This window comes from Alosa sapidissima, chromosome 10 (assembly GCF_018492685.1).
Source record: "Alosa sapidissima isolate fAloSap1 chromosome 10, fAloSap1.pri, whole genome shotgun sequence".
NCBI classification, from domain to species: domain Eukaryota; kingdom Metazoa; phylum Chordata; class Actinopteri; order Clupeiformes; family Clupeidae; genus Alosa; species Alosa sapidissima.
In genome coordinates, this window is record NC_055966.1 from 12,474,737 (window position 1) to 12,499,729 (window position 24,993).

At 41.9% G+C, this 24,993-nt stretch overlaps 1 protein-coding gene across 1 annotated transcript in view; it reads right to left on the reverse strand.

Moving 5' to 3' along the window:
- ptdss1a (phosphatidylserine synthase 1a) overlaps positions 1 to 23,635 on the reverse strand; it is a 25,057-nt gene extending 1,422 nt beyond the window's left edge. The window contains exons 1-11 of the mRNA XM_042107621.1: positions 23,082 to 23,635; positions 22,410 to 22,501; positions 22,069 to 22,113; positions 18,650 to 18,774; positions 15,312 to 15,470; positions 13,306 to 13,457; positions 12,882 to 13,023; positions 7,358 to 7,470; positions 6,337 to 6,402; positions 1,527 to 1,626; positions 65 to 133 (exon numbers count right to left, since the gene is read on the reverse strand). Coding sequence (XP_041963555.1) covers positions 65 to 133; positions 1,527 to 1,626; positions 6,337 to 6,402; positions 7,358 to 7,470; positions 12,882 to 13,023; positions 13,306 to 13,457; positions 15,312 to 15,470; positions 18,650 to 18,774; positions 22,069 to 22,113; positions 22,410 to 22,501; positions 23,082 to 23,257 — 1,239 coding nt within the window. The 5' untranslated portion in view covers positions 23,258 to 23,635. The remainder of the gene's footprint in view (positions 1 to 64; positions 134 to 1,526; positions 1,627 to 6,336; positions 6,403 to 7,357; positions 7,471 to 12,881; positions 13,024 to 13,305; positions 13,458 to 15,311; positions 15,471 to 18,649; positions 18,775 to 22,068; positions 22,114 to 22,409; positions 22,502 to 23,081) is intronic.
- Between the last annotated feature and the right edge of the window lie 1,358 nt (positions 23,636 to 24,993).

Genomic DNA, 24,993 nt, shown 5'->3' on the forward strand with positions numbered 1-24,993 from the left:
TATCATGATCATCAGCCGACACACACACACACACACACACACACACACACACACACACACACACCTTCTGGCGGGGACCGTAGTTCTCTGCATACCACACCATCGCGTACAAACACACAAAGGTGATGAACGCCTGCCAGAGAAAGAAACAGAGAGGTTAAACACACAACACACACACACATGCACGCACACTTACCACACACACACACACACACACACACACACACACACACACACACACACACACACACACAAACTCAAATATGCACACCACACAAACACAGGGATGGAAATTAGCCACCCGCCCCCACCAAATGCGGGTAGTTTTGTGCGCTGGCGGGTGCATTTGGTCAACTTACCAGCCACTGTGGCGGGTAGAGCTAGCATCGCACAAATAGTCAGATCCGGTCTAATTTTTATACTTATTGACGTGGTGTCTGTAGGGATCATGTAACGTTACCAGCATATAAGGGTAAATCACGCTGATTTAAAGTTCTACAACAACTACCAGTGAGCCGCCGCCCGCAGCATAGCCTATAGGCACTGGTGCAGTGCCTCACTTTTTGCCATTACCATTAAGAAACTGTCGCTAAGCTTTCATGTGGCACTGCTAACTTATTTCAGGATGACTGCATAAACATAAATCTAGTGAGATCTGTGGATCTGCGTTGTATCTTCACAGACTAATATTCTCACGCGAATAGTTCCCTTTTGAAGTGGCCCGTAACGTTATAGGGTCATTCCACGTCAATTCAACCAGGGCCCACGCACATAGGTCTCAAAAAATTCTGAAAAAATTACCAGGTGTACCTATGTTACCCAGGAGACACACTGTAAAATTACTCTTATGTAAGATCAATACTTTCCAAGATACAGCCAGTTTTACAGGGGGAGGGGGGTGTCGATTTTGTTTGGCTCTTTTTTTTGTCAAAGTTCACAAGCCCACAGCACAAGAACTAAACCATGTAGGAGGCTCAAATTTTGCATACTGGTACATAAATAGGAATAGTATGTAGCAAAATCGTCACGTTTGGTCTGGATAATCCTGCATGGTCATAGTTGTCCCTCAAAGTTGATACAAATTTTATTGGAGTTTTTGGTTGGGCTCTGTTTAAGCCTTCAGAAGACATATTTGTACTCAACATAGGCTCTTGATTTATTTTCCTTACTGAGATAAGTAGAAACACTCTCACAAAAAACAATGAACAGAAAATAAATTCCTTGGATGCTCCCGAAGGAGGACACAGCTGGTATGTTTAGCGCAAAACTCAGCACATTTTAGTCGTATCGCAATAATGCCGATAACCGTGATCATTTTGGGCTACTATAATCATGATATCACATTTTCATGATGTTTCTCTAGTGGCTGGTGAAAAAGTTGAGTGGCTGGTAGATTTTGGAATCCACCAGCCACAGTGGCAGGTGGAAAAAGTATTTAATTTCCATCCCTGTAACACACACACACATGCACACTTACCACAAACACAACATACCACATACATACACACACACACACACACTCTTACCACACAGAGAAGCCAGAGGAAGACATAGAGGATCTGAGTCTTGGAGAAGAGATCCTGACCAAACTTCACACACGCCAGCGCCTCCATAAACGCAATAGCCCTGTGGAGGAGACAGATGTGTTATATCACTCTCACACACACACACACACACACACACACACACACACACACACACACACACACAATTCTAGAGTCTGTGGGGGCCCTAAGCAAAAATTCCTACCAACCTAGCAAAGATTCGCCCTACCAACCTAGCCTGGTCGTTATGTTAGGCTGTAAATAATCGGACATGAAAAATCTTGTTATTCTGAAAATATAAATGTAGCCCAAAGAATAAGAATAAAACATTAACAAATAACTAAAAAAATACTACAGTAAATTAATACAGTAAATTACTTTAAAACCCTTTTTACAAAATATAAAGTTTTATTGGGGTCCTATACCCAAAATTAGTAATTAATTTATATTGATGAACTCTTTTATCTCCCCTTTCAATATTGTGAATAGTAAATGTGGACACTACAACATGAGGCACTAGGCTACAATAATTGTGGCATTGATGATGGACAGTTTAACACAGAGCCTGGCTTATTCTAATTACTTCTTTGGATAAAGTCTATCTTACTTTTATTCTTAATTAGGCTACTTGGTTGGCCCATCTCCTGACAATGTTACAATGACAGTAAAAGCGAGAAGCAAACTACATGAGTTGAAGCTGGGAGAAAAATAGCTAGGCCTATAAAGAGAAATGGAAAGAAAATGTTGCATTCATCTTAGCCGGTTTCACAAATGCAAAGCCTGTGTGTCTGATATGCAACAACGCAGTCGCTGCTTGAAAAGAATATCATAACGCACTACAAAACGCAGCGGCACCTTCAAGGTGGCCTAACTGCTCCAAACAGAAGCACAAAAGCGCAATATTGAAGCGCTGGACGAGGGCTATGCAAAGCTAGCAGGATCCAGTGCGTTCTGGTGTTCTTTCTCATATTTGTTTAAGCACCCACTCGCAGTCTAATTGGTGAATAGCCTAGGCTATATGTAAATCGATATTGTAAAATAAAAGATTTAATAAATTGGACTGCCAGAATAATATGGCTGGGCCAAATAATTCCAGCTTTGGCCGGCCGGTTGCCGACCCATGTCGTAGCCTAAATTTGAGGTGTTTCAGTGATATTTTAATTCCATGTCGACTGAGCCGACAGGGAGTTTTGATTTTTTAAGTAATACGCCCATTCAGCCGACCGGGAGTTCAGAACTGCGTTAGTCTACCATAACTTTATTGAGTCAATGCCAAACTCGGATGTTGATCCGTCATCACTTTGCACCCTCGATTGACGTTTACCACAGTAGCCTAAATATGTAGGCTATACGGATTCTTTGAACTCTTTTGAACACAGATCCTCTGTTTAGAAGTCCATAGCATACATGCACAGATGCTCTGCTTGTACAACAGGACAGGAGCACGTAAAATCACTCAATCATTCAAGATCTATGGACGAAATTCTCGCTTGTCCCACCGGCAAACGCGCTGAGACCAGGTCTCGGGGGCCCCCCTAGCGGCTCAGGGCACCAAGCAGTTGCCTGCCTTGCCTATTGACAAGGTGCGCCTCTGCACACACACACACAGACATACACACACACATAGACATACACACACACACACACACACAGACAGACACATAGGCATACACAGATACAGATACAGACAGACAAACACACAGACACACACACACACACACAAGCCAGCCCCTCCATGAACACTATGTCCCTCTGGAGGAGACAGATGTGTTATGTCACATTGCTTTTGTTTTGATCAGTTTTAATGCATGTTTTTATCATGTTTTTGATGCATCCATATATTAAAATTACCCAATATTTACATCAGTCGCCAAATATTATTGTTTTAAAAGCTCATTCATTTTGTCTACTTTCATCCTACTACAGACCAATGGGCTTCATCGTACTACAGAACAATGGGCTTCATCTTACTACAGACCAATGGGCTTCATCGTACTACAGACCAGGTGTGGGTAGAGTACTGAACATCCATACTCAAGTAAAGTACTCCCTTCAAAAATGTAAAACTAAATATTCCTAACTGAGAAATCTACTCAAGTAAAAGTAAAAAAGTACTTTGTTAATAAATTACTCAAGTAACAAGTTACTTTTTTTTTACATTTTTATGTTTGATGGCCCTTTATAGGGATACAAAAGTATTCCTTACACCTGTTTGCTTTTCTCCTCTGTAGGCTAGTCATATAGGCAAACATATTTTAACAGCCCAATTCAAATATATTTTATCTCATATATTTTAATATTCTTTGACACACTTTTGCAGGCCAGAATAAGCATTAAGTGGCTATGGATGTAAAATCAGTCATTTCCAATCCATTGCCAGCTGATTCTTCTGCTTTGCATTGCTAGAAGTCTGGTTATAACTTCACCATACAGACAATGTAACCTAAAAACAATGGCTATATTATGGATAGACCTATATTAGGCTACATACACACACACACACACATGTGCCGTCAAATACACACTCACTGGCCAGCACTCTCTTAATGCGTCAAGGTTGTAACAAGACCACAGGACATTCTCAATGTTTTGTTTGGAAGTCGAGTGTTCTGTCTCTAGCCGGATGTCACAGCTCATGTCATCACAGCCGCAATAGCACATACATCGTTCTTTAAGGGCTCGTTTTTTTTTTAACACCTATTCTGTGTGACAAATGCAGATCACAATAATCACTGGGGAAATGTCGAGGCAGGAAAAAGGCCTACACACTGAACAATACTAGTATAGAGAGAGAGAGAAGGAAAATAAGTTTGTATAAAACTCCAAAGCCTCTTTGAGTGTCTAGAAAAGTGCTATAAAAATAAATATATTATTATTATTAAGAGATAAACAGAGAGAGGAGGAAGAGTGAGACATGGACATAGATTGAACATAAAGAAACAGAAAGAGCAAGAGGGAGAGAGAGAGAAGTGGAGTGTGTGTGTGTGGGGGGGGGATGCAGGCGAGAAAAACAGAGAGAGAGAGAGAGAGTGTGAGAGAGAGAGAGAGAGAGAGGGGGGGGGGGGCAACAGAAAAAAAAGCGGGAGAGAAAAAGTGTGTATGTGTTTTCTGAGAAACACAAACTGACATGGGGTGTGGGTAACACAACCTTTAGACACACACACACAAACGCACACACACACACACACACACACACACACACACACACACACAAACAGGCAAAGGCCTTGCGATAAAACAATAAAAAGTATTTTGTTAACATTCATAATCTCTTATACCCAACCTCTCTCAATTAAATTAAATTAAATTAAATAAAAATATTCTTTATTGGCACAACATATCCTAAGTTCCATTGCCAAAGTATTCACAGGAACAATAGAAAGTAAAACAAATAAAAACAATATACAAACATTGTTACACTTCATCAATCCACTGGAAATTATGTAAATAATTATGTAATAAACATCTCTCTACACACACACATATTTTTATATAATGATCTTGTATGTGTAGCTTGTCAAACCTTTTGCCTATTGTTGCATGTGCGTATGTGTGTGTATGTGGGATGTATGTGTGTGTGTGTATGTGTGTGTGTTTGTGTTGTGTATGTGTAGTGTGTGGGGGTTGGTCTAATAATAGCAGGACGTGGTGCTGTAGTGCAAATGCTGTGTACACACACACACACACACACACACACACACACACACAGAAAGCTGAGAGAGGGGCCAGCATCCTGAAGCCTCACACTCACTATGGAAACAAACACACACACACACCTACGCAAACGCACACACACATAAGCAAACACACACGCAACCTTAATAACATAACAGTTTTTGTGAGTGCTACTTTGTTAATATTTGGGAAACTGCGAGTAAGGGGCTGCGACTGCACGGCCAAGGCTGCTGACGGCGCAGCAAATGAACTTCAGAAACAATATTTAAGCTCACGATATTCAGACTGGCCCAAAACGTTAACGGCATGCAAGGTTAACTAGGCCTACTGTATATCATGAGGTTATTAAAGCTGGTTCCGAATTATTCATTGAATCAATAGTTTTACTTTTTTAGATCGAAGTAGTCTAACAACCTGTTAAAATGGACCAGAATTCAGGAAATTGCGTCTAGTTCATAATTTTGTTTATAATTTTGCTTCCAGATGCCATGGGGCATCAAAACAGAAACTAAAAGTAACTCCCCACTGCCCAATGGGTCTGCTTGTCATGGATTATTAAAATTTAAAATGTTTGAATTGATGTGTTTATCAGTTCCAAAGTTTAATAAATTAGACACTGATGGCACAGTGCTCTGTTTTAAGTCTTTTTTTCTCAACTAAAAATGCTTTGCGCTGGTTAGGGGGTACTTGGCTGAAAAAATATTTCACAGGGGGTACATCACTGAAAAAAGGTTGAGCACCACCACTGCTATAAGGGGTCTAGGGATCACTGTGCCTTTCAGGTGACTTTCCGAGCCAATGGACTTTTGAATAATATTCAAACAAAGGTTAATCGGAACGATAAATACCGTTATTACCGTTTATCTAAAATTTTAAATAGCGTTTTTGAATTTGGTTCTGTTCCCGTTTTCGGTTGCGCTCATCCAAAAATTGTGTTTCCTAGGGTTCCGGTTTTTGTTTTTTCGAACCGTTTCTTGAGACACACACACACCAGGTTGTGAAGGGCAGCTGGAGTGACTCACACACTCATACACACAAACACACTCACACACACTCTCACAAACTCATACACACACACACACACACAAGGTTGTGAGGGGCAGCTTGAGACACTCACCCAAAGACCCAGCACTGGGTTCCCACCCTCTTACACTGGGTGTCCGTAAGGTAGGCGTAGTACTGCCTGCACAGAGAGAGAGAGAGAGAGAGGGGTTGATTGATTTACACACACACACAGAGATGCCCATTGCTCTAAGCGATGCCACACGTTTTTTAGGCTAAAACATTTTATGTCACTTACTGCAAACATCACCTAACCAACTGCTAGCTGTCTGTGTGTGTATATGAGTATGTGTGTATGAGTGTGTGTGGTGTGTGTTGGTGTGTGTGTGAGGTGTGTGTTGGAGTGTGTATGAGTGTGTGTGGTGTGTGTTGGTGTGTGTGTGAGTGTGTGTTGGTGTGTGTATGAGTGTGTGTTGGTGTGTGTATGAGTGTGTGTGGTGTGTATATGAGTGTGTGTGGTGTGTGTAGGTGTGTGTGTGTGTGTGTGTGTGTGTGAGTGTGTGTTGGTGTGTGTATGAGTGTGTGTGGTGTGTGTTGGTGTGTGTGTGAGGTGTGTGTTGGAGTGTGTATGAGTGTGTGTGGTGTGTGTTGGTGTGTGTGTGAGTGTGTGTTGGTGTGTGTATGAGTGTGTGTTGGTGTGTGTATGAGTGTGTGTGGTGTGTATATGAGTGTGTGTGTGTGTGTGTGTGTGAGTGTGTGTTGGTGTGTGTATGAGTGTGTGTATGAGTGTGTGTGTATGAGTGTGTGTTGGTGTGTGTGTAGTGTGTGTTGGTGTGTGTGTGAGTGTATGTGGTGTGTCTATGAGTATGTGTGTTGGAGTGTGTATGAGTGTGTGTGGTGTGTGTTGGTGTGTTTGTGAGTGTGTGTTGGTGTGTGTGTGAGTGTGTGTTGGTGTGTGTATGAGTGTGTGTTGGTGTGTGTATGAGTGTGTGTGGTGTGTGTAGGTGTGTGTGTGTGTGTGTGTGTGTGTGAGTGTGTGTTGGTGTGTGTATGAGTGTGTGTTGGTGTGTGTATGAGTGTGTGTTGGTGTGTGTATGAGTGTGTGTTGGTGTGTGTGTGAGTGTGTGTTGGCGTACCGGACGGTCGGTGCAGTGATGACCCCAATGAAAAGGATGCGTCCGCATGTGAGGGGATGATTGGCTGGAAACACAAAGATGTGCTTCAGGAAGAAGGTGTTCAACTCTGTCAGCTGACACACACACACACACACACACACACAGGGGGGAGAGGGAGAGAGATCAGATGTTGAACATCAAACTCCTTCTGCACTTAGCGCATTCTGTGCAACATATATGGGGATTGTGCAAAAAATGCTATTTTAAATACTGTGCACACTCACACATTGTACTAAAGGTTAACACACACACACCCACACACACACAGAGGGTTTATGATTTATTATTAGTTTATTTCCTCATTTTGACTTCTTCTTTTGCAGTCCAACCCATGAGAACACCACAACCCAACACCCTCTGCAAACACCCCCCCCCCCCCCCACACACACACACCAATGTTGGTACATTGGTCCAATTCAGACTGCCACTTCTGTGTGATGTAAGAGTTCATTATACAGTAGGGTTACGGTCTGAGGATGAGACGTTCTGTGACTTCCTCATTGAGGGCACTTAGCAGCATTGTCTCACTTTCTCATTTCCCGTCTGACCAGCATGCCCCTACCCTGAAAACTCCAGAGTTCTCGCGGGAGCACAATTTGAATCTGCTCAGCGAGTAACTCTGGCAATGAGTAATGATGTTACTTTTACCACTTGTATGGCGGGGAGCCAATCACATCGGTGTATCTGATATAGGCGGGCTAGAGGCGAGCTAAACAGATGACGCTCGTAGTGTGTGTGTGTTTCAGGTGTGTATGTCTGAGGAGGTTGTAGGTTACAGTGATCTTAAAACAGCTACAGGCTTGACGTGATGCAAAGTCCCTAAAATCTTAGATGAAATGTGTTGTTGCTTTTTCTATTACGATGTATCTGACTGTAAAGAATATGCTGAAGGAGAGTTCAGGCATGTGTGTGTGTTTGTGTGTGTGTGTATGTGCGTTTGTGTGTGTAGAATATGCTGAAGGAGAGTTCAGGCGCGCGTGCGTGCGTGTGTGTGTGTAGAATATGCTGAAGGAGAGTTCAGGCGTGCGTGTGTGCGTCCGTGTGTGTGTGTGTGTTTGTGTGTGTGTGTAGAATATGCTGAAGGAGAGTTCAGGTGTGCTTGTGTGTGTGGGTCACTACCTGATGATTATTTGGACCTCATTTGATGATGATCTCTGTTACAGTACACAATCTCTCTCTCTATCTCTCTCTCTTTATCTCTCTCTCTCTCTATCTCTCTGTCTCTATCTTTCTCTCTGTCTCTATCTCTCTATCTGTCTATCTCTCTCTTTCTGTCTCTATCTTTCTCTCTGTCTCTATCTCTCTATCTGTCTATCTCTCTCTTTCTCCCTCTCTCTTTCTCTCTCTCTTTCGTTCTATCTCTATCTCTCTCTGTCTGTCTCTATCTTTCTCTCTGAAGATCTGAGAGTGTGGGAACCACAAGAACAACAGAGAGAAAGAGGTCACTGCCATTCTTATTGTGCGTGTGTGTGAGTGTGTGTGTGTGTGTGTGTGAGAGAGAGGGAGAGAGAGAAAGAGAGAGAGCTGTCCATTCTTCACCACACAAAAGAAGTGAAGGGTAAGTGTTTCATTACCATAGTAACCAGAGTTTTAAAAGGTGGTGTCAGATTGTCAAATGGGAGTGTGTGTGTGTGTGTGTGAAAGGGAGAGAGAGCTCTGTGTGTGTGTGTGTGTGTGTGTGTGTGTGTGTGTAAGAGAGAGGGACAGAGCTGAGTGTGTGTGTGTGTGTGTGTGTGTGTGTGTGTGTGTGTGTGTGTGTGTGTGAGTGAGTGTGTGAAAGAGAGACAGAGTTGAGTGTGTGTGTGTGTGTGAGTATGTGTGTGTGTGTGAGTGTGAGAGACAGAGCTGAGTGTGTGTGTGTGTGTGTGTGTGTGTGTGTGTGTGTGTGTGTGTGACTGAATGATTTTGTGATATTCCACCACAACGGAGGGGTGTGGAGATGTGCGCCCGTCTGTCTCATGTAAACAGTAGCGTGGTAGTGTTCCGTTGCGGTGTATAGTGTTCCGTTGCGGTGTATAGTGTTCCGTTACGGTGTCGTGGGACGGATTACAATAGCAGGCTTTGCGGGACACTTTCAAAGAGAGTAGCCTGTGAATATAAAATCAGTGTTTCTGCAGGGTGTGTGTGTGTGTGTGTGCCAGGGTTTCTGCAGGGTTCAGTCAGTCTAATTTAAGACTTTTTTAAACCTTTTTATGACCATTATGATTTAAACTAGATGTACCGCATAGCGGTACAAAATATGACCGCCGCTCAGTCCTGTACATCCGTTCCGCGAAAATAAATCACACTTCAATTTGTCTCCATATTTTACTCCATATTTTACTCCACTTACATTGTATTTGGGAAAAGCAAAAGGTATCAGCATAATGTTATTTATTTATTTATTTATTTATTTTTTGTGTAAAACATCTCTTGTCAGTTCCATGCCGTTTTCAACAGCTATCAAAAACAAAGGTCATTTTTGGATGGATGGATTTTTTGTGAATGTTTCTTCTTCTACATAAGATTTTAGTCATCTTTAGTTCATGTAATACTTTATTGTCAATGCACAAATTAAGTAACAGTAGTCTGAAAAGTTATTGTTAATGCACAAATTAAGTAACAGTAGCCTAGTCTGAAACGAAATGCTGTTTTACATCTAACCAGTGGTGCAAATAACTGACATGTCCAAATGAGCCTTGATGAAATGCGTCGCTAGACTGTTCATACACATTTTAACGGGCCAAAGTTGAAGAGCTTTTGTCCGTTATTGTTCGTGCAAATATAGGCTGATTCATGTTCCCTTGCATTGTGTAACTGAGGTCCATGGCTAGTCTGGCTTTCATCAGACCAAGCTCAATCTTTTAAGAAATCAAAAAATAAATAGCGGGCAGATCAGGCTGGGTTCACCCAGCCTAGTCCATAGGCACCCGATATTGTTTAATTTTCCGATTGAGATATACACGCTCTGGCTATTCTAAATGCAAAAATGCATCAGGGAGTTATGACAAAACGGTAACTAACAAACTAGATCCTAATAGAAAGCTGTTAGCTTCCCTAAGCTACAGGTAGGATTATAAGGTAGGCCTATTTACAACATAAATTGTCAATAGGCTATGCTGGTGGTGGTCCCCGGGGACGAAATGAAATTTTTCCGTAAAAGTCTAGTGGGGCTACATACCCACCAAATTTCATGTACCCCGGTGGTTCGGTGTCCCGGGTATCAATGACCAAAAATTCAGGGAGTAGATTTTTCTTGAATTATGTGCATGTGTGCGTGTACAAATTTATGTTTATGTGTGTGGGTGTGTGTGTGTGTGTGTATGTGCGTGCTTGTGTGTTTGCCTGCGTATGTGTGTTTGTGCATGTGCATGCATGCGTACATATGTCTACTGTGTGAGTATGTGTCATACGTATGATTACTGTAAATGTATGTGTGTGCGTGTGTATCTGTTTATGCACATGTGTGCACATGGAATGGGTTAACATGACCCCTGGAGGCAAACATACGGAAAAAATTGGTCATCCTAGGCCCTACAGTTCTCAAGATATTCACAGAGAACTGTGTCTGCCCTACCCTCCTTTCGGGGGGTCCAGTCCAGTGGGGGGGCTACAGATCAAAACGAAGAATGACGGTTCCATGCTATCCATGTGGGGGTACATGCCCACCAAGTTTTGTGTACCCCGGTCTTTCAGTGTCCCGGGAATCCTTGTTGGTGTACGTCACTAAATGTACACATAAATTATTTTATTGTAAGGCCCCCCATGAACGAAAGTACACAAAACTTGGCATGCATTCGGAGGGTGTCATAATGATCCTACACTTTTAATTTCGTGCAGTTTTGACCTTGTCAGCCAGAGATATTGTGATGAAAACACCTAATTTTTTGCTTTTTAATTTTTAACTAGGTGGCGCTATACATGAAATAAGTGGTAATGGGATGGGTTGACATGCCCCCTTAAGACCAACATACATAAAAAAGGTGGACCTCCTAGGCCCTACGGTTATCGAGATATTCACAGAAAACTGTCTCCGGCCACCTACAGGCCAGTTGGTGTATAGTAACATAAATTAATTTATTGTGTGGACCCCCATGAACGGAATTCCACAAAACTTGGCGTGCATACAGAGGGTGTCATAATGATCCTACAATTCCATAGACTGTAAAAGAAAACATTGGCAGTGAGCCAGCACATTTTCTCGTGTGGAAAAGGCAATGGTACAACCAATAAATAAACGAGCGTATGAATTTAAGACGTGACCTACTGGTTAAGGCTTCGGACTTGTAACCGGAGGATTGCCAGTTCGAACCCCGACCAGTAGGAACAGCTGAAGTGCCCTTGAGCAAGGCACCTAACCCCTCACTGCTCCCCGAGCACCGCTGTGGTTGGGATTAGTGTGTGCTTCACCTCACTGTGTGTTCACTGTGTGCAGAGTGTGTTTCACTAATTAATGGATTGGGATAAATGCAGAGACCAAATTTTTCAAAACAGTATATATACACTTATACTTACACACTAAATGTAATTTATGACCTTGTATGGAAAATCCGGACATTTTTATAACTTTTTAGGGCCTAAAATTCTTATTATCAAATTTAAGACTTTTTATGACTTTTTATGACCCCACGGAAACCCTGAAAATGCAGATCCACAGATCTCGATTTATTTATTTATTTATTTATTTATCAGTTTATGCTTATGCAGTCATCCTGAAATAAGCTAGGAGTGGCACATGAAGCGTATAGCAACAGATCCTTAGCGCTAATAGTGGAAGACAGTGGAGCGCTGCGGGTGGCTCGCTCACTCACTCACTGGTAGTTATTGAAGATTACATCAATTCAGTGGGATTTACCCTGATAGGCTGGTAACGTTACATGATCCCTACAGACACTTTCTTATTTTTAACCATCAATAAAATTTAACCAGATCCGACTGTATATTTGTGGTATTTATTTACCGCCAGTACACAAATTCACCCGTGTTTCCAGCTTCAGTTTAGGCACGACTTCATCACCTGAGTGTGACAGATCAACTATTGACACACACACACACACACAATTGTGGGGAGATACTGCACAGATAAGTTACTAATCTTTTGAAGATAACGTCTCAGAAGAATGCCCGTTGAAACACACACAAACACACACACCCAAAACCACGCGTAGGTTTCCACCAGAGCTGCTAATGAAACTGCCTCAAGCTAAGAACTAGACGTTACACACATTCCCCCGACCCCTACACACACACACACACACACACACACACACACACACACACACACACACACACACACACACACACACACACAACAGTAAGCACAAAACCACATTGCATGTCCAGCAGCCCCCAACATATATGTGTGTGTGTGTGTGTGTGTGTGTGTGGTTGTGTATGAAGTGCCTGCAGGTGGAACAGACTACCAGGATAGCAGCCACACACACAGTTAGACAAATATATATCACACACAGTCAGACAAGCATATCTCACACACACAAACACACACCTGCCAGATGATCATGAAGAGGTAGACCCCCGCGACACGCTGGAAGGAGGACTTGGGGTCAAGCCAGCGAACGTAGGTCCAGCTAGCGGGGGTGAACTGTAGCGCAGCACGCTTGATCTTTCCCGTAGTGCTGTGGATGTCCCTAAACAGACACACACACACACAGCAGGGTTAAGTAGGTGGTGTTAGTATGTGTGTTTGTGTATGTTAATACTGGCCCAGTAGTGTGTGTGTTTGTGTGTGTGTGCGTGTGTGTTTGACAGTATGTGTTTGTGTATGTAGAAGCTGGCCCAGTACAGCGTATGTGTGTGTGTGTGTGTGTGTGTGTGTGTGTGTGTGTGTGTGTATGTGTGTGTATGTTTGACAGTCTGTGTGTGTATGTAGAAGCTGGCCCAGTACAGTGTGTGTGTGTGTGTGTGGTTACTTGATGCTGGCCCAGTGGTAGGTGCGCATCTCCAGGAAGCGACACACAGTCATGCCCATCCAGATCCCGCCGCCGTTACACAGCAGGATGTCCAGAATCACCTGATCCCACCAGCACTCCGCAAAGTTAGGCAGCAGGTGCATGAAGAACAGCTGCACACACACACACACACACACACACACACACGGAAAAAACAGGGTCAAACGGATATATAGCTCATATCACAACTGAATACAGCACTTCTGATTGTTTATTCATGAACAGCACACAGATAATAGGCTGCTGATATTAGCCAGCTGCAGCTGCGGCGTGTGTTTTACATTACAGTCCCATGGAGTACACCGTGTTTTACATTATAGTCCCATGGAGTAGACCGCGTTTTACATTATACTCCCATGGAGTAGACCGCGTTTTACATTATACTCCCATGGAGTAGACCGTGTTTTACATTATAGCCCCATGGAGTAGACCGTGTTTTACTGTACATTATACATTATAGTCCCATGGAGTAGACCGTGTTTTACATTACAGTCCCATGGAGTAGACCGTGTTTTACATTATACATTATAGTCCCATGGAGTAGACCGTGTTTTACATTATACATTATAGTCCCATGGAGTAGACCGTGTTTTACATTATAGTCCCATGGAGTAGACCGTGTTTTCAAAAACGTCCTCGACTTCCTTTAGAACGTGATAACAGAAGTCTTTATCTGCAGCTCAGAAAGTTGACAAATGTTTCAGCTTCTAGTGGAAAAACGCCCTACATCTCTGTTTTTGACAGCAGACCAATCACAAGCGGATACTTTGCATTTCACAAAAAGATGCTTCTGGTTGCTTTTTGGAACAAAAACGACGGCAGATTTTTTAAAAACTGAAAAAGTCCCAAGTCCCCTGGTTTTGTATGACTACCCAGACCCACATTAATGTATGTATGTATGATTCTACCCAGTCCTACATTAATGTATTTATGTATGACTCTACCCAGTCCCACATTAATGTATGCATATATTACTCTACCCAGACCCATATTAATGACTCTACCCAGTCCTACATTAATGTATGTATGACTCTACCCAGTCCCACATTAATGTATGTATGACTCTACCCAGTCCTACATTAATATATGTATGACTCTACCCAGTCCCACATTAATGTATGTATGACTCTACCCAGTCCTACATTAATGTATGTATGACTCTACCCAGTCCTACATTAATGTATGTATGACTCTACCAAGTCCTAGATTAATGTATGTATGACTCTACCAAGTCCTAGATTAATGTATGTATGACTCTACCCAGTCCTACATTAAACACCAGGGACTGAAAGGAGAGTGATTTTCATTTCGGTTCATTCTGAGCAAAAACATTCTATTTGGTTCATGTTCCAGTGTTCCAAGGCCTCTACTCTAAAGGGGAACCAGTTAGAACATTATAAACGTTACTGTTAATGTCATTCCTTTAAAAATGACATTGCTTTTACAAATTTGCATCTTGGCATACATGCTGGACGTGACATTGGGGGTGTGGCTATATTGTCGAGTCTACCTTTGAGTTCGAAGTTCGAGATCGAGATGTAATTTCGATTGATTTCGACTTAAAATCGAAATGGTGACACCCCTAGTGTGTGTGTGTGTGTGTATGTGGGAGTAAGAGTGAGTGTGTCTGTGTGTGTGTGTGTGTGTGTGTGTGTGTGTGTATGTGTGTGTGGGTGTGAGAGTGTGTGTGTGTGTGAGAGTGTGTGTGTGTGTGTGTGTGTGTGTGTGTGTGTGTGTGTGTGTGTGTGTGAGAGAGTGAGAGTGTGTGTGTGTGTTTTTGTATGTGTGTGTGTGTGTGTGTGTATGTGTGTGTGTGTGTATATGTGTGTGTGTGTATATGTGTGTGTGTGTGTGGGTGTGAGAGTGAGAGTGAGAGTGTATGTGTGTGTGTGTGTGTGTGTGTGTGTGTGTGTGTGTGTGTGAGTGTGTGTGTGTGTGTGTATGTGTGTGTATGTGTGTGTGCGTACCTCAGTGAGTTCCCAGGTGATGCTGATGGTCCAACAGAGGCCGTAGCTGCGGATGAGTAGGGCTTTCATGCCCCACCCCCAGAAATGGCTGAAGGCAAAGATGTCGAAGTGGCTCAGGATCCGCTCCCACGTGATCACATGACAGTTCACCGCATACTCCTGTGGGTGACAGCCCAACATCAGCACCAGTGTGTACCAGAGTGTGTGTGTGAGAGAGCCCAACATCAGCACCAGTGTGTACCAGAGTGTGTGTGTGAGAGAGCCCAACATCAGCACCAGTGTGTACCAGAGTGTGTGTGTGAGAGCCCAACATCAGCACAAGCGTATACAAGAGTGTGTGTGTTTGAGGCAGAGGGGCTGTGGGTGCATTCACACACGCGCACACACGCGCGCGCACACACACACACACACACACTAATTTCATATATTTACGCGCACGCACACACACACACACACACACAGACACACTAATTTCATATATTTTTGGGGACAATTTACACAATTAAATCTTGTTTTAACAATAGGAACATTTGTAACTCCGTTCCATGACTTATGAAACCTATATGTCTTAGAGAGGTACGTCAAAACTTGTCACTTTCACAAAATCTTTGGTCATATTATAGGAAACAAGTATAGAAACATTTCTACATTTAGTTTGAGAGCCGCATGTTTAATGATGTTGACTTTTATGGTAAAAGTCATTTTCTGTTACTCCGTTACCGGGAACTTTCTGGCTTTAAAATCATATAAAGATTTAATTTCACCAGACCATTTAAGTAGTGTTGGGTATCGTTTGGGTTTTTCCAATACCGCTGCTAAATCGATACTTTTAAAATGATGCCGGTGCCAAATCTGTGCCTGTTTTTAAAACAAAATGGGCAAACCAATGGTGGAAAGCATGAAATCGCTTTTTTGATTGAAGACAAATTTGAACATTAAATTGAATTATATATTCAATTTATTATCTATAACTGTAGTTTCATTGTTTCTAGGCATAATTCTAATTACAGATGACTTGCCATAACTTTAAATGTAAAAACAGCTTGGCATGGATGCACACACAATGCCAAACTTTCCTCTGCTTTCAAGTTTATCCAGTGCAGATAGCTTGTCATAACTTGACATGTTAAAACACCTTGCCATGGCCCTGTAAGGTCATGCTGGTCATGGACAACAGCAATTGCATTCTAATCTAACATCAAGGAACTCTGCTTTAAAGTTTATCCAGTGTGTTCTCAAATGCTTTAATAAATTTGACGTCTTCCCCCTTAGTTCGTTTTTAAACATGTTACATATGCCGGTGTTGGGAGTGTTTTGATTCACAGTGCTAGTAGGCATTTTAACTGCAACTATGCGCTAACATTAGGCTACCTCCTGTCAGAGCAGCTTAATTAGCGATAATGTCGAGTGATGGTTCCCTAGACTTAAGCGGCCTTTTGGTGCCCAACCCTACATTTAAGTACATGTAGGCACATAAAATATTGTTCTTAAATTTTGGTTCATTAATTGCTGATTGGCACCAAAAAATCTAGTGGGAGTGTAACTCTGTTACCGTGTGATCTTCCCCTCAATCAAATTCACTCTCTGGATTGGCCTAGTCAAAGTTCAGACCTCAATTCCATAGAAATGTTTTGGCCAGATCTGATGGGGGCATGAAAGGTGCTATACAAATAAAGCTTTTTATTATATTATTATTATTATTCCATAGAAATGTTTTGGCTGATGGGGGCAGTGCATGTTAGTGGTCCCTCCAACCTCTCTCAACTGGCTGAGTTCAGCAAGAAGGATTTGGCAAAAATCCGCAGAACCAGATGTGAGACACAGTGGCTAATGGGTACAGAAGACGTTTGGTTGAAGTGGTGGTTGCAAAAGGAGGTGCTACAAGAAATTAACTGCATGGGTTCACATACTTTTGCAAATGTCATATTTAAGCAATAAGCCTAGAGAGGCTGTAGGTTACACTGATTCTACAACAGCTAAGGGGCGTTATTAGGCACGACGCGCTAACTCGAGTGGCTTATTGCTTTTCTAAAACTGTTACTATAAATACCTTGCAAAGTTTCATAAAGTAAAGGCACAGCAACGAGAAATGTAATGATTTATTCATAATCATTCTTCCACCAAGAAATATATTTGCTCTATCTGAATGGTTGCCAAGCAACGTCGAGACGCAGCTACTTTAACTTTTGTATCAAGTTATGGTAGCGCAGCCAGTAATATAAAATGAAATGCGGTCAAAGTGTATGTTTATGCTGCATTTTACAACGGCATCAAACGCGATTCCACCAATAAACAATCAAGGACCGGAACTATCAGTTTTAGAATTTGAGTTTTTGTGAACTACACCACCGCTGGCTAGTAGGTGATGTCGTTCGTTAGCAACCCACCGAACACAGTGAATTTTAATGATCTTATCATTCATCTCACTTTAAGAATATTCGCTGAAATTATCCAGGTAGCAAGTAAAGCATGTTATATACAGGAACTGAGCAATACTAGCTGGCTAGTTAGAAATGATCCTGACGGTCATCAGTGCACCAAAACTAACTTTTTTGTTAATGTTTTGCCTAGCGAACCGAACCGAAGCTCATGGCAGGCCACATGAAGTTAACGTTAGCCTACCACTAACGTCATGTAAACCACACAATAACAATAAGGCATGTTTCTGATAGGCCTATTTGACAGAGTAAGCATATCAGCAGAGAAGTTTTATTTTAAATTGTATAATTTTCAAAAAAGTATAATTATTGCAAGTTGCACTACTTTTTGTATTGGTTTTAAGATGTTTGTGAAATTTGCACAGTAAAAGTTCTGTATTTTGAATGCAATTGTCTTTGCATTCTGATTAGATTCTTCATTAGAATCATGAGTGGCTCTTTGTAAACAGCATCATTTTCTGGGGCCATGCAAAACTGCATTACCACTAGTGTGGAGTTATTCTACATCATGACAGTAAAATAGACCATCCTTAGTCAATGTACTGCAGCAATTCCTCTCTCAACCTGTAGAAAATGCTGTGAACATCTGATTATGCATGAAAAAAAAATACCGTCATATACCGTGAAACCGTAAGAATTTTGAAAAATACTGTGATATACATTTTTGGTCATACCGCCCAGCACTAGCTATATCCATACTGTATTAAACTGTAGAGCTATATCCATACTGTTTTAAACTGTAGAGCTATATCCATACTGTATGGTTAAACTCCCTCCTTACAGTATTAGGTGAGGAGAGGGAGGAGGAGAAGAGGTGGAGAAGAGAGAAGAGGATGGGTGTGGTTCTAAAAGAAGAGGATGCGTGTGGTTCTAAAAGAAGAGAATGCGTGTGGTTCTGACCATGATGTCAGCCTCTCGGGCTGCGTAGCGCAGGTTTGGGTCGAACCAGAACATGAGCTGCTTCACCTGACCCCAGTTCAGGAACATTATGAAGGCTAGGAAGAGGAAGTACAGGACACTCAACCCTGAAACAGAGAAACAGAGAGAGAGAGAGAGAGAGAGAGAGAGAGAGAGAGAGAGAGAGAGAGAGAGAGAGGCAAAGAGAAACAGAGAGAGTTAAATGGTGTGAGAGCACCTCAGCGGTGTGCCACACAGCCAACACAGCAGAACTGGCTGTTGATTTAATAGCTTAATAGTTATCATTATTGGTGCACTGCAAAAACTGATATCTAACACAATCTAACCAAGTGTTATTAATCTTATATCAAGTAGGGCTGGGATAAACGATTATTTTTTAAACGATTAATCTAGCGATTATTTTCTTGATGCATCGATTAATCTAACGATTCATTTTTTCAGTCGGATTCGATTTCGATTTGATTATCTCCCCATTAATTGACTAATAGCAACTTATACATGTTGATTTACATATCTGAATGAAAAAAACATGAATTCCTTAACATTGGAATATATGTTTATTGCTCTTAAGATTCCAAAATAAAGACTATACAAGTGCAAAGTAATGCATTCTTAGTCAGAGGTAGCATTCAGTTCAGTTCAGTAGTGTATAGGTCTAATTGAGTGCCTGTCAATTTAAGACGACGTTCGTGAGGGAATCCTTGCAATTAACATTAACACAGTTAAAACGCTGCTGATGTGTGGATGCAATTTATAACGTAGTTAGTTCAAATAACGGTTCGTACTTCTCCTTGGGACAAGCACTTTTGAGTCTTGAAAAACACTTTTCCATTTACATCGGGATTTTGCAAACATTCAGTGTCAGAGTCAATAAAATGAGCCCTGCATGAATAACGAAATTGACAAACAGCTGTAAGCATGCTAAACTCAACATCCAAACAGTATTCTAACGTTAGCTTTGAGATAATAATCTTGATTGCATAACTTTGCTAAGGTCTCATCACAACACAGTACATTGAGGAGACCAAACTAAGTAGAGTTAACTTTAATGCAGCAGTTTTGAACAAATTTGCACAGCATGGTCACGACGCTAAGCGGATTTAATAGCAATTTAGCCCGCCGCGTTCTATGCAATGCTTCTATGTGGCAACAACAATCCTTCAACAATCCTGAATATTTTGTTAAATGCACATGCAGAGGAGGGGCAGCGGGCTCTTACAAGAGAGAGTGGCCGGGGCAAGAAAAGGCTGCATGCGTGAAAAGCACAGCTCAATGATTTCGTGGCCCCCAGCCACAGATTAGTCAACTTATGGGAAACACTGAAGGTGTAAAATGAAAAATATTTAGCGACACACATTATGCTTAACGAATCGACACGCATATTTTGCGTCGACGTCATCGATTACGTCGACGCGTTGCCCCAGCCCTAATATCAAGCTAAAAAAAAATTGTTGGTATTGTTTTCAGTATAAAGAGACTTACTTAGCGCTTTCTCATGAAATCATTTGACTTAATTTAAGAAAAGTTTTACTTATTTTAAGACATTTGTCTGCCAGTGCGTTGAATAAATTTGTCTTGATAAGACTCCTTAAAATAAGTCAAGGTCTTCTTAAATTAAGCCAAAATGGGAGAGCACTAGGTAAGTCTTTTCTACGACGGAGTATTAGGGCCACACATGAAGGAAAAAATATTTTTGCCATGACTAGATTAAACTCGCCATGTCGACATTAAACTCGACATTGAGAATAAAGTTGAAATGTAATGTCGACTTTAATCTCAATGTATCGACTTTAAAGTCGCCATGTCGACATTAAACTCGACATTTCGAGAATAAAGTTGAAATATCATGTCGACTTTAATCTCTACGTGTCGACATTAAACTCAACATTTTGAGAATAAAGGCCTAGTTTGGAGAGAGAACGACCGCTCGGGACAATTGAAAGGGAGGACGAATTAAACATTCCAGTTTTCTTCGACCGCAACAATGATTAGACATAGGCCTATATCATGTGAACAAAACATAAAACATTAACCTCCGTTGCTCAGCCAAATAATTTCCTGTAGGTCCTTATCACGGAATTACAGGCGATAAATGCGATGGTCAAAAGTAGCCTAAACGTCATTAGCGGTTTATTTATTTATTGTAGGCCTATTATTAAAGAGTGTTTTTCATCTAAAGGTTCAACTTCATGCTTATGCACTAGACTAGGCATACTAGGCGCTCTCCCCAATCCTAGAATTTCACATTGCTTGTTTGTAATGGATGCAAAACAGCCTATTGCTGAATGTCTAGGGACGAATGAAGCTGTCGTCCTCCCGACCACCCCATGTACTAGTAGCCTACATGCGCACATATGCACACATAGTGCATAAATAAAGTATACATGCACACATATTCCCTCACAGGATCAAAATAGTATATATGCTTAGGCTATACCTGTGTTTATAGCTTCCTATGTTTATTGCAGGTGAGACATGGAAAAGCAGTTTTAGAGAAATTAGTTAACCTATGGAGAGTGACGGCCTATGGTTCATGAAGGGCAGTTATTTGAATGTGCGGTGGCCTTACCCACGTAAAACAGAGTGAAATAGCATTTGCATAGAAACATTATATCATTGGATACATGTATTATTCTAGCTATATAGCCTAAACGGCATAGTGCATGGTATTTCCAACCGCGAGATACAGCACTTCACGATGACGGCAATGAGTAGTTAACAGACAAGACGCAATCTATCTGAATATCTGCAATCTATCTGAAATAACACCTATTTGATTTGAAGCCCATTATTCATGTAACATATTGTGTGTTAGTGTAGGCTAGCTTAAACTGTGTATGCTATGTCTAAACTGTATTGAGTTTAATGTCTACATGGCGACTTTAAAGTCAACATGTCGAGTTTAATCTCGCCATGGCAAAAATATTTTTTTCTTCATGTGTGGCCCTAATACTCCGTCGTACTTTTCATACTAAAAACAATACCAAATAGATTCTTTGATCTTAATAGAAGATTATTAACACTTGGTTAGATTTCCTTTTTTGCAGTGTGTAAACAGCTGTTAGTTTAATAGTTATCGTTATTGGTGTAAACGACTGTTAATTTAATAGTTACTGGTTAGCACTTCGGACCTGTAACCGGAGGGCTACCGGTTTGAACCCCGACCAGTAGGGCACGGCTGAAGTGCCCTTGAGCAAGGCACCTAACCCCTCACTGCTCCCTGAGCGCCGCTGTTGATGCAGGCAGCTCACTGCGCCGGGATTAGTGTGTGCTTCACCTTACTGTGTGTTCACTGTGTGCTGTGTGTTTCACTAATTCACGGATTGGGATAAATGCAGAGACCAAATTTCCCTCACGGGATCAAAAGAGTATATACTTATACTTATATATCCTCTACTCACCAAAGACGATGCGCCATATTGCCGGATGGGGTCTGGTGAAGGGGCCTGGGGAGAGAGAGAGACACAAGTCACCACCGACATCACTTCCTGTCTGGAACACACAGATGAAGGCCTCAATAGTGACTACAAAAATAACGTCCTGGTTTCTCTATGGTGACCAACACATTTTGAGATTGTGTTAATGGGCAGAGGTCTATCAGGGTTGTTGTGTATTGTGTGCAGCCGCCCAGCCATTGAGGAGAGGCTGGCTGTGGCTGTGGCTACTGTCTGGTCTGGCGGAAGTTAGCAGGCGATGCTAGCACAGCTCATTTCACATCTGTGCGCACATCTGGCGTGCTCACCGTTGGGGAAGGCAAGGACGCTGATGACCAGGAAAAACGACACGACCACGATGAGGCCAATCCACAGGTTATTATCCTGATTGCCGTCATCCCTGATAAAAATACAGAAAGTTTACACACTCTGTGACGTTTACGCCATTCATAGCCTCCTGTCCACAACATCACATGTCATGACATGACTTCAGCCCCTCCCTATAATGTTAACCAGTTTCGCTTAACGTTATTATGCTAAAATAATCTGCCTCTGGTGTGAGGACATCCACAATGAGATATTTAACCCTGGACACTTTTTGGTTTTTGAACGAAAGACTATAGTGACTGACTTACACTAGAATCGTTACACTAACGTTACCCCAGCTTGCCTTGGTACCAGTCATGTTTACATTGTTAGCATACGTGCAACTATTCATAAATATATCTTATATCAACAAAGTGTGTGGGCTTCATTAAAATTAATTTCACCATGTATGATTTCAAATGAATGCTGTAAGACATTAGGAAATGTTCGCTAGTCATAGAACGGGACTGTCCCGTTAGGTGCTTAGTCTTCCTGAGCTTTGACACTTGCTAGCCAGCTAACGGCATTAGCCCGACACGGTTCAATGACAGCATCCTATGATGTAGCTACCGCTAGCTAGCTAACCACTTAGCTTTTCGGCCAACTTCACTTACCTTGTAAAGGCAAAGTACATTAAACTTAGTACGGTACATGTTAATAGGGTTATCGTGTGAGGCCTATAAAAGAAGTCGATGGTAATGTCTTCCACTTGCTGCTCATTGATCATGCGAAAATGTTTGTAGTTGACATCATTCTTATTGAGGGTCCGGGTTCCGTAGGCGGACTCCATAGTCGCAGGCAGGGAGAGGGTCTTCTCTATCTCGGTGCTCGCTGCGTCTCTCGGGTGATCTAATGTCTGATCTCTAATCCGAAAATCATCCCTTCCGTTGTGAGGTAAAGCGATGTGATATGAACAAACATCTGTGGCTTAGGTAACGGCGTCAGAGCCCTGTCCTCATAACCGGCATGAAAAGAGTTAACAAACGACGGAGTGGGTGCAGCACAGTTCAATGTGAAAATTTGCTGGACTAGGATTGGTGTGTGTGGAAAGGGCGTCCGCTACTATGGAAAGCCCAATAGGTCAAACAAACTTGGGCTGCCAGTCTACCTCACGATTTCACAATCAAGGGTAATTTCCCAGGACACGGTCAGTTGGTCCCGTCCCCCACAGTTTAGATTTACAGGCTAATTTAGAATAACGGCCAGAGATAGCCTACACATGAGCTCTCCCACTCTGCACGTGCACAACCAACAACAAGGGGTTCGCATGCTACCATCCCCTTGATGTGTGTGTGTGTGTGTGTATGTGTCTGTGTGAGACTTGACACCTGGCAGTTCTGAAGATGGTGACAGTAGATATGTGGAAAAGCACGCGGTCACAGCAGGGTTTTATTGAGCGATGGAGGAGTGTGTGTGTGTGTGTGTGTGTATGAGTGGTGGAGGAAGGGAGGCCAACAGACACTCTGCTTCCTCTTCTCGCTCATACTATAACAAACATCTGTGGTTATTGTGTTGTGTTTCAGCCCCCACCACCCACAAACACACACACACATTCAAAAAATCACACAGACTCACAAGCAGCATAAAAAAGACTTGTAGTAGGCTACAGCTATGTGTGTGTGTGTGTGTGTGTGTGTAAGCTTCCACCAATGTGTAAAGTAGAGGGTGGAAGCTCACATCTTATATTCAGCTGTGGCCCTCTCTGACACACACACACACATACACAAATATACACAGATACAGCACAAAAGGACAGAACCTCCCTCCAACTTGAGTGCGTACACACACACACACACACACAGTTTTAGTTGGCTTAGCATAGTGATAAACATACAGAGAGATTTATAGGCACATACTGTACATACAGATATCGATTTAAATATAGAGGTTGTGGCCAACACACACACATACACACACACACACACACAGGGATGTAGTGGAGGCTAAACGCAAGTAAACATACAGTTTATCCACCTCTGAAATTTCAGAAATAAGAGTTTACTCACCTCACGTCAGTTTATCCACCTCTCAAAAGAGTTTATTCACTTTTAACATTAAGAAATTACACTGTATTATCCAATATTATCCTATATTCCCAATATGTACACTCATCAACCCTCTAGGAACCATTTCATACCATTGGTATTGTTATAAACATTGTACAATAACCTCCACCATCATCAAACATGTTCTGAATGCCTTTTTTAAAAAATCTGATACCGCATGGCACAGTCCACCTCACCTAGATCGCAGAATTCATAGTTTACCCACCTCTTATTTTACCACTACATCCCTGCACACACACACACACACACACACACACACACACACACACACACACACACACATACACACACAAACACATACAAACAAGCACACACACACACACACAAATGTCAATGGTATATTCATTTATCAAGTCATTTCAAATTTAACCTAGCCTAGAAATCTAGACGCACCCTAGCGGCAGCAAATTACATTGTCTTGTGAGCTGGAAAAATAAAATTTCTATCAGTCCAATCAAAT